Source organism: Emys orbicularis, chromosome 17 (assembly GCF_028017835.1).
Source record: "Emys orbicularis isolate rEmyOrb1 chromosome 17, rEmyOrb1.hap1, whole genome shotgun sequence".
NCBI classification, from domain to species: Eukaryota; Metazoa; Chordata; order Testudines; family Emydidae; genus Emys; species Emys orbicularis.
Window position 1 is genome coordinate 1,690,523 of NC_088699.1, and position 15,959 is coordinate 1,706,481.

The 15,959-nt window shown below is 53.8% G+C and overlaps 1 protein-coding gene across 1 annotated transcript in view; it reads right to left on the minus strand.

Moving 5' to 3' along the window:
* Positions 1–15,959, minus strand: part of SMG6 (SMG6 nonsense mediated mRNA decay factor) — a 169,308-nt gene that overhangs the window by 108,528 nt on the left and 44,821 nt on the right. Inside the window, exon 10 of the mRNA XM_065418202.1 lies at positions 9,187–9,332. Within this exon, the coding sequence (XP_065274274.1) occupies positions 9,187–9,332 (146 nt within the window). The remainder of the gene's footprint in view (positions 1–9,186; positions 9,333–15,959) is intronic.

Consider the following 15,959-nt stretch of genomic DNA (forward strand, 5'->3'; position numbering starts at 1 on the left):
TTGTGCTGCCAGCAATGTGAAGTGCCCAGAGATTAATTCTATGTCTGGCCTGGAAATGTGACTTTAAAGCATGGAGGGGGGGGGAGGAGAAAGGAAAGAGAAGGCCAGGCTAACAGGGCCTGGCACTGTGCCACTAACCCCCTCCCAAGCCATGTTTCAACGTAGACAGCAGTAAAGCCCAACAGACAGCAGCTCCTCGCACTGCCAGGGCCTCGCACCAGCTGCAGTGCGTCTAGCTCTCGGTGCGCAGCCCCAAGTGCAGATGGGCTGAGAGCATCACTTCCGCTTTGCCTACTTTTAAAGACACAAGCACATGTGGCAGAATTCTTCCCCTCTCTGCCATGGACCTTGTACATTTGGGGCCCCAGAGAAGGGTGAGGCCTGCTCCCAGCACCAACTGCGAGGTCTCATCAGCCCTTGGCTCCCTAGGACTCGCTCTGAAGGGTTTATGCTGTTCCCAATGTACATTTGGCAGCAGGGGCCTTCTTTCTGCGTCGGTGCCATTATCTGGAGAGCAGGATTTGCTTACGCAAGCCTCCCTGTCTCCATTCCGGCGCAGGCAGAGACACACCAGGAGTCCGCAGAGAGGCAACGCCGGGAGAGCATGCTGGGGAGATCAGCACACTGAGCTCCCAGTAGGTATCTGAGTAGGGTTAAAACAAAATCCCACCGCAGAGCCACAACTACCGGGTGTGGAAGAACAGCCAGCAAACTGCATTTCTCTCACTGGTTTGCATGTCCAGTTTCCCTCTGGCTGTTGTGTTGCCATCCAACATGGGGACAATCACTGCTTCCCCATCCCACACACACATGGCCCTGAGTACAAAGGGCTATGGAACAATCCAAAGCTCAGGGAGAATGAGGAGGTCGGCAACACAAGGATGAAGGATACGGCAGGAGCTGCAGAAGGCTAGAGTGGGGTCAGAGCTCTGGGCCGAGCCAGACGCTCACGGGAGGGTTGCTCTAGCCGCAGCATTACCATCTGGAGAGAATCACTTATCCCCTTTCCATGGCACTTACTGGCTTTCCCTAGGTCATGTTAACCACAACCTCCAGGAACCACAGTGTGTTGAACATGACTCTGCAATCAGTGTAGATAGAGACTGTCGTGTTTAACACTGTGTCAGCAGGCTCAGGAGAAACTCTGCTGGGTCTATAGAGATTTACCCATGATCAACTAACAGCATTAAACACAACTTGTCCCAGTCTACACTGACTGCAAAGCTGGATTTAACATCATGTTAGCAAACATGATTCCTCAAGGTTTTCTTGTGAAGAGAAGCCCACAGAATCATCACAGGCAGATCCAACACTGCCCTGCCACAGGACCAAGTGCAACAGCACACAGGGGTCCAGATGGCCTCCTCACCAAATGTGATGGAAGTAGGCGAGAGAACAGGTAGGCAAGAGTCTCCTTGTTGACCTGAGCTTGCTTAAGGACCACCTTTCATTCTCAGACACGTGGCTTCCTGAAATATATGGATGGAAATATTCTGGCTGTGCTCACTTTCCTTCCTTGGTCCCAGGCAGGACAAAGGCACTTTATACATCACTGCCAACACAGCCCTCAGAGCACCCCCACACTCTGCCAATGCTAGCCCCCTTCGAGAACCTAGCATCTAGTTACCATGGGAATTGGTGCCTTACAAATGCAAGAAGAGATGAGACAGAACTGAGTGGGATTTGGTTCTTAAAGAAGGTGATGGGAGGTGAGCTGACAATGTCCGCTAGCCCACGGGGGTCTGGGAAGGGCTACGCTCACAGAGCTGGGACGCTGTTCTTGAGCCTGTACAGGGCGTGGTGATGCAGAGCAGGGGGCTTTCACTCCTTAAAGCTGGCAGGCCTTACAGAGCAGCTTGGCAAACGTCATCAAGATCATTACCACATCGCAAAACATCGTAACGAGCCTAATTATACAATGTTCTCTAACACGGAATTAAATAAAAACATAGTAATTAACTCACTGCTCCACAGAAACAGGAGGAAATCACAGGTGCAAGACACAGTCAAGAGATATATTTAGACTATGAAATGTCTCCTTAAAAGTGAGAGGATTTCCTGTCAGGGTGCAAACCAGTTCTGCATCACCTCCAGTCCTCGCTCTCCCAGCACAAGCACTCCCCTTTCTCCACACCCCCACACAGAGGGTGAAGCACCGCGGAACAGCTGTACTGATCACCACTCTCGTCTCATAGTGCCTGGACTGAGGGATGCAGTGTCTGTCAGAGCTCAGAATTGCCTGCCTTTAGTTTCATTTTACACAGCACATGCCCCTCACAGGGTCTCTCTGAAATGCCCATAGTTCCTCCAGCTCCAGAAAATACATCACGAGGGAGACACGTCCCACAGCCAGTCTGGGCTCAGTGTCACACTACAGCAGAAAAGCTCTCTAAACAGACTTGAAGTGCCACGGGATTTGTCCTAACCTGCACGCTCAGGCAGCGGAACCTGGGCTGCAAAGCAGAGTCTAGCTTTGTGATTACAAATCATTTCCCTCTGCTCGCTGCCCTGAAATGAGATCTAGGTCTCGCCCTCTCTCCTGAGTAGACAGTGAGGAAGTGCTTACATCACAGGCAGGCCTGACAGAAGCCCCCAAAGAGTTCACCTAATAAGACTGCCCAATAGGGACCTTTGCTGCACAGCCCCACTCCAGCTGGAGGGGAAGCCTGGAGAATCTGACACAACGGCAGGCACTCGGCACACACTGGAAACATCGTCCTTCCCTTCACAAAGTCCTGCTCCATGCTCTGCTCCTGAAGCCAAAGTCGAGATTTCAGAAACCTGAACTGCAAATGGAAATTCCCTGCAGCATGCTGATTACTGCATCTCCTGCTGGCACTGGTGGCAAGGGGGAAAAAGTCACGTGACTTTCTGGACACGTTACACTATGCAGTCTTGCATCAGAGGGTGGAAGTCAGAAGCCATGAGAATAATTCCAATTACGGTAAATAAATCCCCAGATATGTGACAATCTGCCTTTTAAACAGGAAACCGAGGGGAATAAGCAAAGGAAAACTTCAGTCTAAATATTGCTGCCACCAGCCCCAAGAGCTCAGGAGAGGCTTCCTCAGCAAGCATGTTAGGACCACTGTAGCTTACCTGAGCTTTAGTGATGTGTCTTGTGGCTGAGACCTACAGATTTCCCTCCCAGCGTCCTGTCAAACCCCACCCTCACAGCTACCTGAGAGAGCAAACGCTAACAGTCTGCCAGCGCTTTCAGCCACGTCTGCATCCGTCAGGAGTCCAGCATCAGCTACAGCTTAGCGTGAGACGGTTTCATAGACGTTTCCTTCTCGCAGCTCTGCCAATGTACCGCCAGCCTGAGCTGCAGCACTCTTTGTTATTCCAGAGCTAGGCTTCTCCTGAGCAGAAGGGGCCAGGCACACGGCCTACAGAAGCGACAGGGGGTGCAGGTGCTGTGGGTGCATATTTTCTCCTCAAGTGAACAGCACAGACACTAAGCAGATGTGTACAAAGGCCAAGGCACTGCTCAGATTGTAAATTCACTGGGGCAGGGACCGTCTTCCTGTACCGTGCTTAGCACAGTAGGGTCCTGGGTCCATGGCTGGGGCTGCTAGGTGCTGCTACTGTCCTCAATATTAGGCTGAGGATAAAACCTAACCCGACGTGCAATCCCCAGGTGTGGTACTCTTCCCAGCCCAATCTCCACAGCGAGCTCCACACAGCTGTAGGTAGGGTGAGCAGTCCAAAACAGTCCAATAGGCCCCCTTTCTCCTTTGGGCTAGGTCACAAGTCTGAGACGTTCCTGCCCCAGGCTCTGGGTTTGCAGCTCCTGGTCCAAGCACAGGGAGAAGAGGGGTCAAAGGAGAAGGGGAGGGGGAAATTTAATGACTCTCTTCCCCAAAGCAGAGCTCTGGGAGTGTCATTTCAGACCCCCCCACACACACATACTAAGGACAGTAACACCCAGTCAGCCTTAAAGGGAAGCAGCACTGAGCTACTCTAGAGGCATGTAAACCCTGCCATGTTGGGAGACCCAGTTATAACAGGGGCATCCCGGCTATGGGTAAAACACGCAGTAGAGATGTGTCCAAGCTGGGCTTCCAGACTGTGCAGAGAGCCCAGTCCTCACCAAGCCTGGCCCAATCTCTGCTCTGATTTTCCTCTTGCTCCAGGTGCTCTACTATGGAAAACGCAGAGAACAGGCCAGCTGAGCTTTACCACAGAGAGGGGGAATTAGGAGAAAGGGCTGAGCTCCACTTCCCAGCCAGGGCGATCACACCGCTGCTTCTGCTAACTGGAGTCTGAGGTTTCATTAAGCCTCGTTTTAAACCTAATTTTAAAACTCCACCAAACCAAGGCTGCTGTCCACAGCAGTGTTTTATTTTTAAACTAGCTCGAATGCACCGGACCCCTTTGGGCTCAGCTCCCAGCACCTTCTTTGTGCTCCAATACGCATGATGTGGTTAGACCCTCACGAAAAGCCATTGAGATGCGGCTGCGGTAGATGAGCAGTAAGTGTTTCCGGCTGAGCCTTTTTTCCGATGCTGCAGTTAGCTCGTCAAGCAAAGCCTGATCCCGTGCGGGAAACCAAGCGAGTGCTGAAGAGACACTCGGAGACGGGCCCGGGGCTGCCGCCAAGGGTAGACACTGCTCGCCCTTCCAACATCTCAAGGGCTATTTTAAGGGTTCACAGGTCTAGCTCGCAAGTCCGAGCATTTGCGGTCACTAAAGCGAAGCCCACAGTGCGCTCAGCACAGAGCCGCACACAGGAGCAGGATGGCAGGGGAGCTGTCTGTTTGGTAACAGACTAAGTACATAATGAATTCAGTTGAGAATTACATGAGTGATGCCTCCTTCTCCAGCTGTGCACAGATGCTGAACAAGGGGGAGGGTCTCACACATACCTGAGGCACAGATACTTTGCACTACCATACAGATTCCTTTATCAGATGATGTCTTTCAGTGGACCTGGCAGGAACTGGTGCAGAGAAGGTCTATGCACCAGACAGTTCTGCTAAGCGCTAGCTTGTTCCTTTCTACATGTGCACAGCAGTGGCTAGAGGATGTGTAATGATGATTCGCCATGCTGCTCCAGAGGCCCCCAGAGCACAGTTCCATGGTGTATAGGGGTGGGACTCTCCCCAGCCTGCACTCCCAACCCCGTGCAGCACTGCCACATCAGTTCTGTTGCCCTCCAGGCCCTATTTCTCCAGTGGGGGGAGGAGGGGAAGGAGGACCTTTGGGCCCAAATGGGAGAGTGGACCCAGGGTTTGGCCCATGTGAGCCAAGCCCTAGCCACAAACCAGGATGATTCTACATTAGGGACTGATTTCCTATAAGCTGCCCTAATGAACCTGTTCCCATGCTCCAAAGCCACCCCAGCGGTGCGACTGCCATCCAAACAGCAAGACCCCTAGTTACTGGTCAGCAGGTCACACAGATTAGTCACCACACTCCACTGACATTTCTTCTGATTAAAGTCTGGCCTGTCTTCCTGTTCATGAGCCCAAAGCACTAGCCCAGCCAGTAGTACCCAGCCCTGACTCTGCACGCCATTCCCCACACATGCTGGGGATGCACATGTGGCAACCCCCTCCCTTTCAGCCCGAGTTCCTCACAAACTCGAAAGAACAAATGCACCAGGACTGTAAGTGCCAGAAGGCATCCAGGTGCTGCAGCCTGATGCCTCACACCCAGAGCCAGGGAAATTTGCTGGGATTTCCGGGAAGTGTCTCTAGGGTGCCCTCTGCTGAGCCCCCAGGTTGGTGTGCATTTGTGTGGAATGTAGACCCATCGGGGAGAGGGGAAGTTATTCCGGGGGTGGCCTATGAATAACATCCAGTGATTTATAGGAAGTATAATCCAATAATACAGTAAAATAAAACAGTGTGTCTGAGATGGGTTTGATTCCAGGAATTATAAAACAAATTATTAAAGAGAGAGAGAGAAAGAAAAAAGCCCCCGAGAGGCCAGATTGGAGTAAATTGGGCACAGATGGGCTGGGAGGGGGTTTCTCTCCCCACCGATATGCCCCTGCTGCAAGCACGGCTTCAATTAGCCCTTTCAGAAACCAGAGTTTTATTTCCCCAAATTACAGAATTAAAAAAATTAAAATTCTTGGAGTGTCTGTGGTTTGGATAAAGGGATCCAAACTTCCTTGCGAGTCACATGTGCAGATGGCTACCAAACTATTAAACATGGCCACCCCAAAAAGGTCCCTGCCCTTCCCTGGGAGCCCAGGATGGCCTCAAAGGTATCAGCAGCCACTGACAGCTCACACTAGACAGGGGCAGCAACTGCACAAGCTGCAGCCTCGGATCCTGCGTCCAGTTCTCTTCTTCCCATTCCAGTCCAGGGTCTGCCATAGCACTACATGGCTCTGATCTGAGGCAGCAGCTAGACCCTTCCTAACCCCGCTTCCACATGGGCGGCTGAGGGGCTGGCTCACTGGTTAATGGGTGCTCCATCAGGAGAAAAGACCCTGAGTGGGATTCTTGGCTCCACCTGGAGTCAAGTGAGATTCTGTCAATGAAAGCAGGGACAGGTAGCCTGACCCCAGGTCTGCTGCACCTTTGCTAGCACCAGTCCAGCTCCCTCAGTATGAACAGCGATGGGAGCCCTAATGGGGAGGAGCCACACAGTCTAACCTTATTGAGAGCAGGTCTAATTGATACACAGCGGCAGCAGCTGGGAGGGAAGTTTTGAAAAGATTTTCTAGTACAGACAGGGGTCTTGGAGGCCTAGAAATCAACAGGAGCAAAGGGAAGGCTCATGAGCCAACTAACACTATGGGCAGCAGGTCCATTCCACAGCAGGAGCCCCAGGGCAGTGCAGGAAGCCTACGAATGAGTTCCCTCTCTGCCCTAGAGACAGCATAACTCCTGCTCTGAGCAGAGACCAGACAGAGACGACACCTGCAGGCATGTGCGCAGGACAGCCCTGCCGTGCTCTCCCTGTGACGCACTGCCCAGCAGTGCAGAGGCTGGTGGGGAAGGCCGCTGAATGGAATCACTCGTGATTTGCCACTCCCTTCAGTGACTGTGCTGATGATAATGAGGGAAAGGTTTTAAGGCCTTTCAGCCTCCTCCATACACACAGATGCTGATCACCACAACACCCCCTCTTGCCGCTGTCCGTGCAAGTGCAACACACAGAAGGTGACTCATATGCTGGGAAATGGAAACATGCATCTTCCCACCAGCCATCACTGCAGTAAGCTCCCCTCAGCCCTCTGCCCACAGCAGCCCACACACCAGGGCGTGGAGCCAACGCCTCAGCTATGCACTGGGCACTTGGCAACAATGCAGCAAATGCTCTTGCATATATTTAAAACTCCAGGCCCTTTGCTTTGCCTCAGCATCCAGCTCTTTGTACCTCTCAGTACCATGAAATCGGCTCCAAGCTCACATGGGACTTTGCCAGCATTCGACATATGCACACCCCGGAAATGTCAGGGATGTTCGGGCTGGCAACAAGCTCACTTTGACAATAGTATTTCTACCCCAGGAACGTGATCAGCAGTGCCCTAGGCTCTCAAACACGAGAGCCGAGCACAAGACCCCCGACAAACCCTCTAACATTGTCAGGTGGGAACTGCAGCATCCTCCAATTCACAGTCACTGGTTCCAGGCACTCACTACGGAGCCCCAGGCAGGAAAGGGGTTGCTCCCTCCAGAGACCGGAGGCTGGGTGCAGCAGGCACCTACTCACTTAGGAGAGAGGGACCCTTAAGAACATTTGGGCTTATTTCACATAGCAAGAGAAGAGACAGCCTCAGCTCCCTTCCCCTTGCCTGCATCCCCTTGGAACTGGGGTCTGAGTGCAGGACTGGGAGTCGAGACACCTGGGTTTTAGCCACAGCTCTGCCTGTGGCTTGCAGCATGAGCTTGGCCAGGGCCCTTTCCTACTCTGTGCCCGTCCCTGCATCTGTAGCACAGGGATAAGGACAATGACCTGCCTCCCAGGGGGCTGAGAGGAGATATTTGCTCATGTTTGTAAAGTACTTTGAAGCCGGGAAAGAGAAACACTCCATCTGGTGAGCTGGCACCTAGCAGAGCGGGCTCACGAGCCCAACCTAAGCAACAGCACTTGGGACTCAGGAAGATGCCTGGGAAGCAGGCTGGGGTGCGGCTATTTCTCCAGCACACCACTTCACCCAGTCAGCTCATCTCGTCCCCCAGTCACTTCGTCTGGCACTACAAGGAGCCAACGGGTCGCAGAGGAAAAGCTGAAATCACGAGCTTTGGGGGGCAGGGATTGTGTCTGTCTGTAAGAACCCAGCACTCTGGCCACAACTGCAGTGGGAGAGGCCTTGCCCCCTTCCGAATCTAAACATCCAGCAGCTGGTGCTCTTCCTGCCCTGGGAGTGCACGTCCAACCCCACTGTCATTGCGTACGGCTGCAAACAAACAGGCAACTGCCACCTCAGCCGCACTCAGAATTCTCTGCAGCGCGCTTGAGGAAAGGGCACTCCGCCCCGGAGCCCACTCTCAAGCTCGGAGAACACTGGGTCTGGGGACAGCCACTGGTCAATAGACTCAAGGCTATAAAGGGAGAGGAGCCAACACACCCAGCCCAAGAGGGAATGGAGAGAAGCAATCACACCCCATCTGGACACACCTGCTGTGTTTCCCAGCTGGCTCTGTCTGGGGCGAGCCTCCTTTCCTGGCCCTTCAGTTACTGCCTCCAGCAGCTACCTACAAACAGGCTCGGCAGTGAGCTCAGCAGTCACGGGCAGCCACTGGACTGGGCATGCTCCCCCAGAGCTGTCCCTTGACTGCCACGGATGATGCCTCCGGAGAGCAGCTGTCTTCAGGCCTGCCTCTAAGCGCCAGTGTAAGGCTCCGAGCGGGGCCAGAGACAGATGCTGGGAAAGCATGTCAGGAAATCATTCAGTTCTTAGGGACAGGCTCTAAGTGAGGTGTAACGGATTGCGCATCCTCCTCCTCCACAACACTCTTCTGCCTGACTCCAGGAAGACACCCCCAAGCTTTTCCCCACTCAGAACAGAGCAGCACTTTCTGGGGAGAGGCCCTGAGATCCTGGCCTCAGGGCCCTTTCTACTGCCTTCCACACAGCAGGCAGGCAAAGACAGCTCTGCCTCCCTGAAGGCTGCTCGTTCAGTATCCCTCCCCTGCTCGTCTCCAGCCACATGGATTTAATCACTCGCCACACAGAACAGGGCACAACTCCCCAGCCCCCCTCCTTGACAACATTTGGTACCTTTGGGCTGGGAGTTGTACACCGCAAACATGTTGATAGCCATGAGCTGCAGCATGCGGGTGCTTCCGATGGGAGGAGGGCTGTGCTTCAGCAGCACCTGGAACTCCCTCAGCACCTCCTCTGTCACTGACGGGAACGTCTCCATCCTGCAGGCAGAAAGAGAACAACAGGAATGCTTGCACCAAGGCCTCGAGAAGGGGACAGAGGGAGACCCTCACAGCTCTTGCCTGTCTGGGATAGCCACCCCACCCATCAGCTGCAGGGGAGCAGCAGCCCATGGAGTGCTGGAGCTGGCAGACAGAATGGAGAAGTCAGCCTGACCCACACCCATGGAGTCGGGGGCAACTGACTTTGTAAACATCATCTGTTTAAGAGAGCCACTTCCTGCTGAGGAAAGTGCTCCCCGTGCGTGGGCTCTGTCACGCTGGCCCCAGCAGCCCAGTCATATGGTGGGCAAGTGAGGACCCTCCACCTTACCCAGCACTGGAACCCTGGCATTGTCTCTCATCTGTGAGAGCCCCAACTTGGCCCCGGGAGAGGGATGTGGGGTCCCCTGCAGATTAACAATCAGTCTCATTTAGATGCTGGTAGTCACTGTATGAAAACCAGTGTCAAAACCACAGCTGTTTCCTGAAACACACACAGCTACTATCACTCATCAAGAAGGACCAGCCACCAGATGCAATGCCACAGCTTTGAGCAAGGCGTCCTTTCAACACCAAAGGCCTTAGCAGTTACAGGCACCTTCATCCAAGGAAACCCAACACATTTATGCTGCTCTTCATTTAGTATCACTCTTTATATAGCCCCCAAAGGGTACTAGCTATTCTAGAGCCCTGAGTAAGACAGATCCCTGCCTCCAAAGGGTTCACAAACTAATGGCAGACAGATTCTCCCAGGCTCTGCTCAATCCAGCTGTGCTGCCTCTTCTCGGCTTCTTCAGGGGGTGTCTACTAGAGGGGATTTTCATAGATTCCAAGGCCACTGTGACCATTGAGTCTGAGCTCCTGTATAACACAGGCCAGAGAACTTCCCCGCACTAACTCCTTGATTTAAAGATTGCCAGTGATGGAGAATCCACCACAACCCTTGGTCAATTGCTCCAGTGGTTAATTACTCTCACCTTTAAAAATTTACACTTTATTTCCAGTCTCAATTTCTCTACTTTCAGCTGCCAGCTATTGGATCGGGTTAGACCAGCAGGTCTCAACCCGCGGGCTGCATGTGGCCCAATTAGCACACAGCTGTGGCCCAGCTGTGTGCTACAATTCAAAATTTGCCGCTCTGGTCTGGCAGGGAGCAGGGCTGGCTGAGGGGGAGACAGCCTATTGCAGACTGCATCTGTGCTCCTGCCAGCAGAGGGCTGGTGAGTGCCGTAGGGCAGGAGAGTGGGTCTGTGGCTGGGGGGGGGGGGGGGGGGGGAGGGGAGGCTCTGGGAACTAAGGGGTTTGCCCCAGATTTTAGGTGGGGCTCTGCTCCTGGCCCCCCTTCTCGGGTCCTGTCTGCCGGCCCCGCCGGGGGCTCCACTCCTGGCCCGGTGCTGGGTTTTGCCCGGCCCCGCACCGTGGGGTCTGGAGCCCGACTTTTGCCCTGCGCTGCGAGGTCCAGGTCTGGGTCCCTGCTCCTGCCTGGCCCTGTGCCGTGGGGTCCAGGTCTGGGTCCCTACTTCTGCCCAGCCCCACGCCACGGGGTACGGGTCTGGGTCCCGGTCCCTGCTCCTGCCTGGCCCTGCACCGTGGAGTTCGGGTCTGGGTCCCTGCTCCTGCCCAGCCCCACACCACGGGGTCCTCTTCGGCCCTATGCAGCAGGATTTGGGTCCGGCTGCCTGGACTGCACCCAGGGCTCCACACCTGGCCCTACTCTGAGCAGGGGTGCTGGTCATAGGCCACTGTGGGCGGTTTTAGGGTGGAGGGGGGCTGAGGTTCTCAACCTGCGCCCCACTTAACACATTGTGGGCTGCATTAACAGGTTGAGAACCACTGGGTTAGACCTTTCTCTGCTAGACTGAAGAGCCCGTTAGTAAATATTTGTTCCCGTTGTAGACACTTATAGACTGTAATCAAATCACCCCTTAACCTTCTTTTTGCTGAACAAAACAGACTGAGCTCCTTGAGTCTAAGGGTATGTCTACACTACGAGGGTATTTCGATTTCACTTAAATCGAATATGTGGAATCGATATTGCAAAGTCGAACTTGTGTGTCCACACTAAGGACAGTAATTCGACTTTGTGAGTCCACACTAACGGGGAAAGCGTTGACATTGGAAGCGGTGCACTGTGGGCAGCTATCCCACAGTTCCCGCAGTCCCCGCTGCCCATTGGAATTCTGGGTCGAGCCGCCAATGCCTTCTGGGTAAAAAAAAAAGGGTCGAGGGTGCTTTTGGGTAATTGTCGTCATCCGTCTGTCACTACCGCCCTCCCTCCCTCCCTCCCTGAAAGCGCCGGCGGGAAATCAGTTCGCGCACTTTTCGGGTCAGTGACAGCACGGACGCCACAGCACTGCGAGCATGGATCCCGCTGCGACCATCGCTGCAGTTGTGGCACTTGTCAACGCCTCGCAGGTTATCATCCACCTTTCCCAGAGGCAGATGCAGATGAACCAGGCGAGGAGGCTACGGCACCGCGGTGAGGGCCTGAACTCTGAGAGGGGCACAGACCTCTCACAAAGCACGGGACCCAGCTCCGAGGACATCACGGTGACAATGGGTCATCTGGATGTTGTGGAACGGCGATTCTGGGCACGGGAAACAAGCACTGACTGGTGGGACCACATAGTGCTGCAGGTCTGGGACGAATCCCAGTGGCTGCGAAACTTTCGCATGCGGAAGGGGACTTTCATGGAACTTTGTGAGTTGCTGTCCCCTGCCCTGAAGCGCAATGACTCCCGGATGCGAGCAGCCCTGACTGTCCAGAAGCGAGTGGCCATAGCCCTCTGGAAGCTTGCAACGCCGGACAGCTACCGGTCTGTCGCGAACCAGTTTGGCGTGGGCAAATCTACCGTGGGGGTTGTTGTGATGCAAGTAGCCAACGCAATCGTCAAGGTACTGCTCTCAAAGGTAGTGACCCTGGGAAACGTGGAGGTCATCATAGATGGCTTCGCCGCGATGGGATTCCCAAACTGCGGTGGGGCTATAGATGGAACTCACATCCCTATCCTGGGACCGGACCACCAGGCCAGCCAGTACATCAACCGAAAGGGCTACTTTTCAATGGTGCTGCAAGCACTGGTGGACCACAGGGGACGTTGTACCAACATCAACGTTGGATGGCCGGGCAAGGTTCATGACGCTCGCGTCTTCAGGAACTCTGGTCTGTTTAGACGGCTGCAGGAAGGTATTTACTTCCCGGACCACAAAATAACTCTTGGGGATGTGGAGATGCCTACAGTGATCCTTGGGGACCCAGCCTACCCGCTAATGCCCTGGCTCATGAAGCCCTACACTGGCGCCCTGGACTCTGAAAAAGAACTCTTCAACTACCGGCTGAGCAAGTGCAGAATGGTGGTGGAGTGTGCTTTTGGACATCTCAAGGGGAGATGGAGAAGCTTACTCACTCGCTGTGATCTCAGCGAAACCAATATCCCCATTGTTATAGCTGCTTGCTGTGTGCTCCACAATCTGTGTGAGAGCAAGGGGGAGACCTTTATGGCGGGGTGGGAGGTTGAGGCAAATAGCCTGGCATCTGATTACGCCCAGCCAGACAGCCGGGCGATTAGAAGAGCCCAGCGGGACGCGCTATGCATGCGGGAGGCTTTGAAAGCCAGGTTCCACAGTGAGCAGGGTAACCAGTGACTTTTAAGTTTCTGTACGGAGAAGCTGAACCTGCCCCCGTTTCTTTACCCAGTTAAGGATGACTATCCTCTCCAGTTACAGACCCCCTCCACCCCCTTCCAAAAAAATAAAATCAGTTTTACTTTTGTTATTGAACACCGTTGTCTTTAGTACTGTTTTCGCGGGAATCTTTGAAACAGGGGACGCAGACTGTGGTGGGGAGCGGGTGTAGTGTACTGATGCAAATGATCCTTCTAAACTCCAGGAATGACAGGATTCACAGTGGCGGACTGGTTGTTTCAACGGAGCCTGCCAGCCCTCCTGAGTGGGACTGCGTGTATGTGGGGGCTATGTGACTTTATGGCAGGGGGAGGAGGGTTACAGATCCCCTGCTGCGTGGCTCTGTGATCCAGGACAAGGACCGCTGCATAAGATTTGTAACTGCCCTCCCCCGCAACAAAGTCACAGTGCAACCCCCCTCCCCACGCACAGAACATGAAAACCATCTCCCAGACTGACCAGGGTAACTAGTCACTGCACTGTGTATGTGCCCTGCTGCTGGACCTGCCCCCGCCTCTGTACCCTGCTAAAGGTGACTGTCCTGTCCAATTACCAAGCCCCTTCCCCCCCTTCAGACAGACTCTCCCTCAAAAGAACATGACTGAAACAGTAATGAACAGAAAAGTATTTTTTATTAACAACCACACATGAAACTGGGGGGTGAAAGTTGGACGGGGGCTTGGGTGAGGCGGGCAGGAAAGGACTTTTCAAATTTTGGGGAATGACAGCCTTCTGGTGCTTGAGCAGTCTGCAGGGGTGGAGTGAGAGTTTTCACGGACTCTGCCGCCCCTCCTTCTTTGGACTTTGGGCGAGGGGGGTATGGGACTTGGTGGCGGGGGAGTGCGGTTACTGATAGACTGCAGCGGGGCTCTGTCCTCCTGCCTCCGTTCCTGCAGAACATCAACAAGGCGCCGGAGCGTGTCCGTTTGCTCCCTCAGAAGTCCAAGCAGCGTTTGAGTCGCCTGCTGGTCTTCCTGCCGCCACCTCTCCTCACGTTCCATGTGTGTCCGGTGCATTTGGGACAAATTCTCCCTCCACTGGTTATGCTGTGCTGCCTGGGCTCGGGAGCAGCCCATAAGTTCAGAGAACATGTCCTCTCGCGTCTTCTTCTTCCTCCGCCTAATGTGCGCTAGCCTCTGGGAGTGTGATGCCAGGCTGGGTTGGGAGACAGTTGCAGATGTGGCTGTGGGAATGAGGAAAAGGCAGTGAATTCCTCCGAAAGATAAATGTAGTTGTGAATCAAGAACATAGTCTTTCTCTGTGAACAAGACCATGAACCACACCTATCACATGCGCACTGAGGACAAGGTCGAATTTTCGAACCTCGCCTTCAGTGCCTGGGCTTTTGCACTGCCGATCTGGGAACCGGGGCAGGACACGGTACTCTCTGTAGCAGGCAAACATGGTAAGCCATAGACTTGTGGCAGATTAAAACTTTAGGAGTACCACTGGCCACCTTTCACATTGAAAGCACTGCCAGTCTGTGCTGCCAGCAATCGGCCAAGCAGGAACTCTGGCCCTGTCCCACCCCCTCGCGGATGTGCCAGGGAAAGATCCCTGGATGCTGGCCCTCTCCCGCCCCCACCGCGTGGCTGTAAACCAGCGGTCACAGTTCTGTAAAGGAACTTGTTGCAAGCAGTCCCAATACTAACAGTCCCCTACCTAATTTAAAGCAGGTTGTCAAGAGCGACATTACTCTCATGAGGATCCTGGACACCGAGATCCAAAGGATGCTTCGAGAAAGCCTGCAGAGACCGGGGCCCTATGCCGCCATGCTATGCAAGGCACTGATACCAGAGTACCTGCTTGTCTCCTGGCGCGGGAACGTCTCGTACTTCGGAGGACCAAGTAAAGCCGCTCTCCCCAGGAACCTGATGAACAGGCTATCCCATTACTTGCAGGAGAGCTTTGTGGAGATGTCCGTGGAAGACTACTGCTCTATCCCCGGACATATAGACCGGATTTTCATCTAGCTGCAGTAGCAGGGACTAAAGAGTGGAGCAGCTTGGGCAGCACAATCATGCACAACTGGACACTGTTTGATTTTTTTATAAATAGTTGTTACTGATTATTTAAGCGCCCAGGGGGAAGAAATCATGAATCACAGATTGTTATTAGTCTTAATATTCAAGTTTTGTAAAAAATAAAGGTTTATATGTTTAAAGCACTTACCGCTTGATCCTTCCCCTGAATCTGTGTCCGGGTTACATGCTGGGGAGGGTTGGTAGGGGATCTCTGTAAGGGGATGAAGAGCTCCTGGCTGTCGGGGAAATCAGCTTGGTAAGCGCTGTCGACTGCCTCGTCCTCCTCATCTCCTTCCTCATCTTCCCCGTCCGCTAACATGTCCGAGGAACCGGCCGTGGACAATATCCCATCCTCAGAGTCCACGGTCAGTGGTGGGGTAGTGGTGGCGGCCGCACCAAGGATGGAATGCAGTGCCTCGTAGAAACGGGATGTGTGGGGCTGGGATCCGGAGCGTCCGTTTGCCTGTTTGGTCTTCTGATAGCCTTGTCTGAGCTCTTTGATTTTCACGCGGCACTGCGTTGCATCCCGGCTGTATCCTCTCTCTGCCATGGCTTTAGAGATCTTCTCATAGATCTTTGCGTTCCGTCTTTTGGAGTGCAGCTCGGAAAGCACGGACTCATCGCCCCACACAGCGATGAGATCCAAGACTTCCCGATCAGTCCATGCTGGGGCCCTCTTTCTATTCTGGGATTGCACGGCCATCTCGGCTGGAGAGCTCTACATCGTTGCCACTGCTGCTGAGCTCGCCACGCTGTCCAAACAGGAAATGAGATTCAAACTGCCCAGACAGGAAAAGGAATTCAAATTTTCCCAGGCCTTTTCCTGTGTGGCTGGTCAGAGCATCCGAGCTCGGACTGCTGTCCAGAGCGTCAACAGACTGGTGCACTGTGGGATAGCTCCCGGAGCTATTACCGTCGA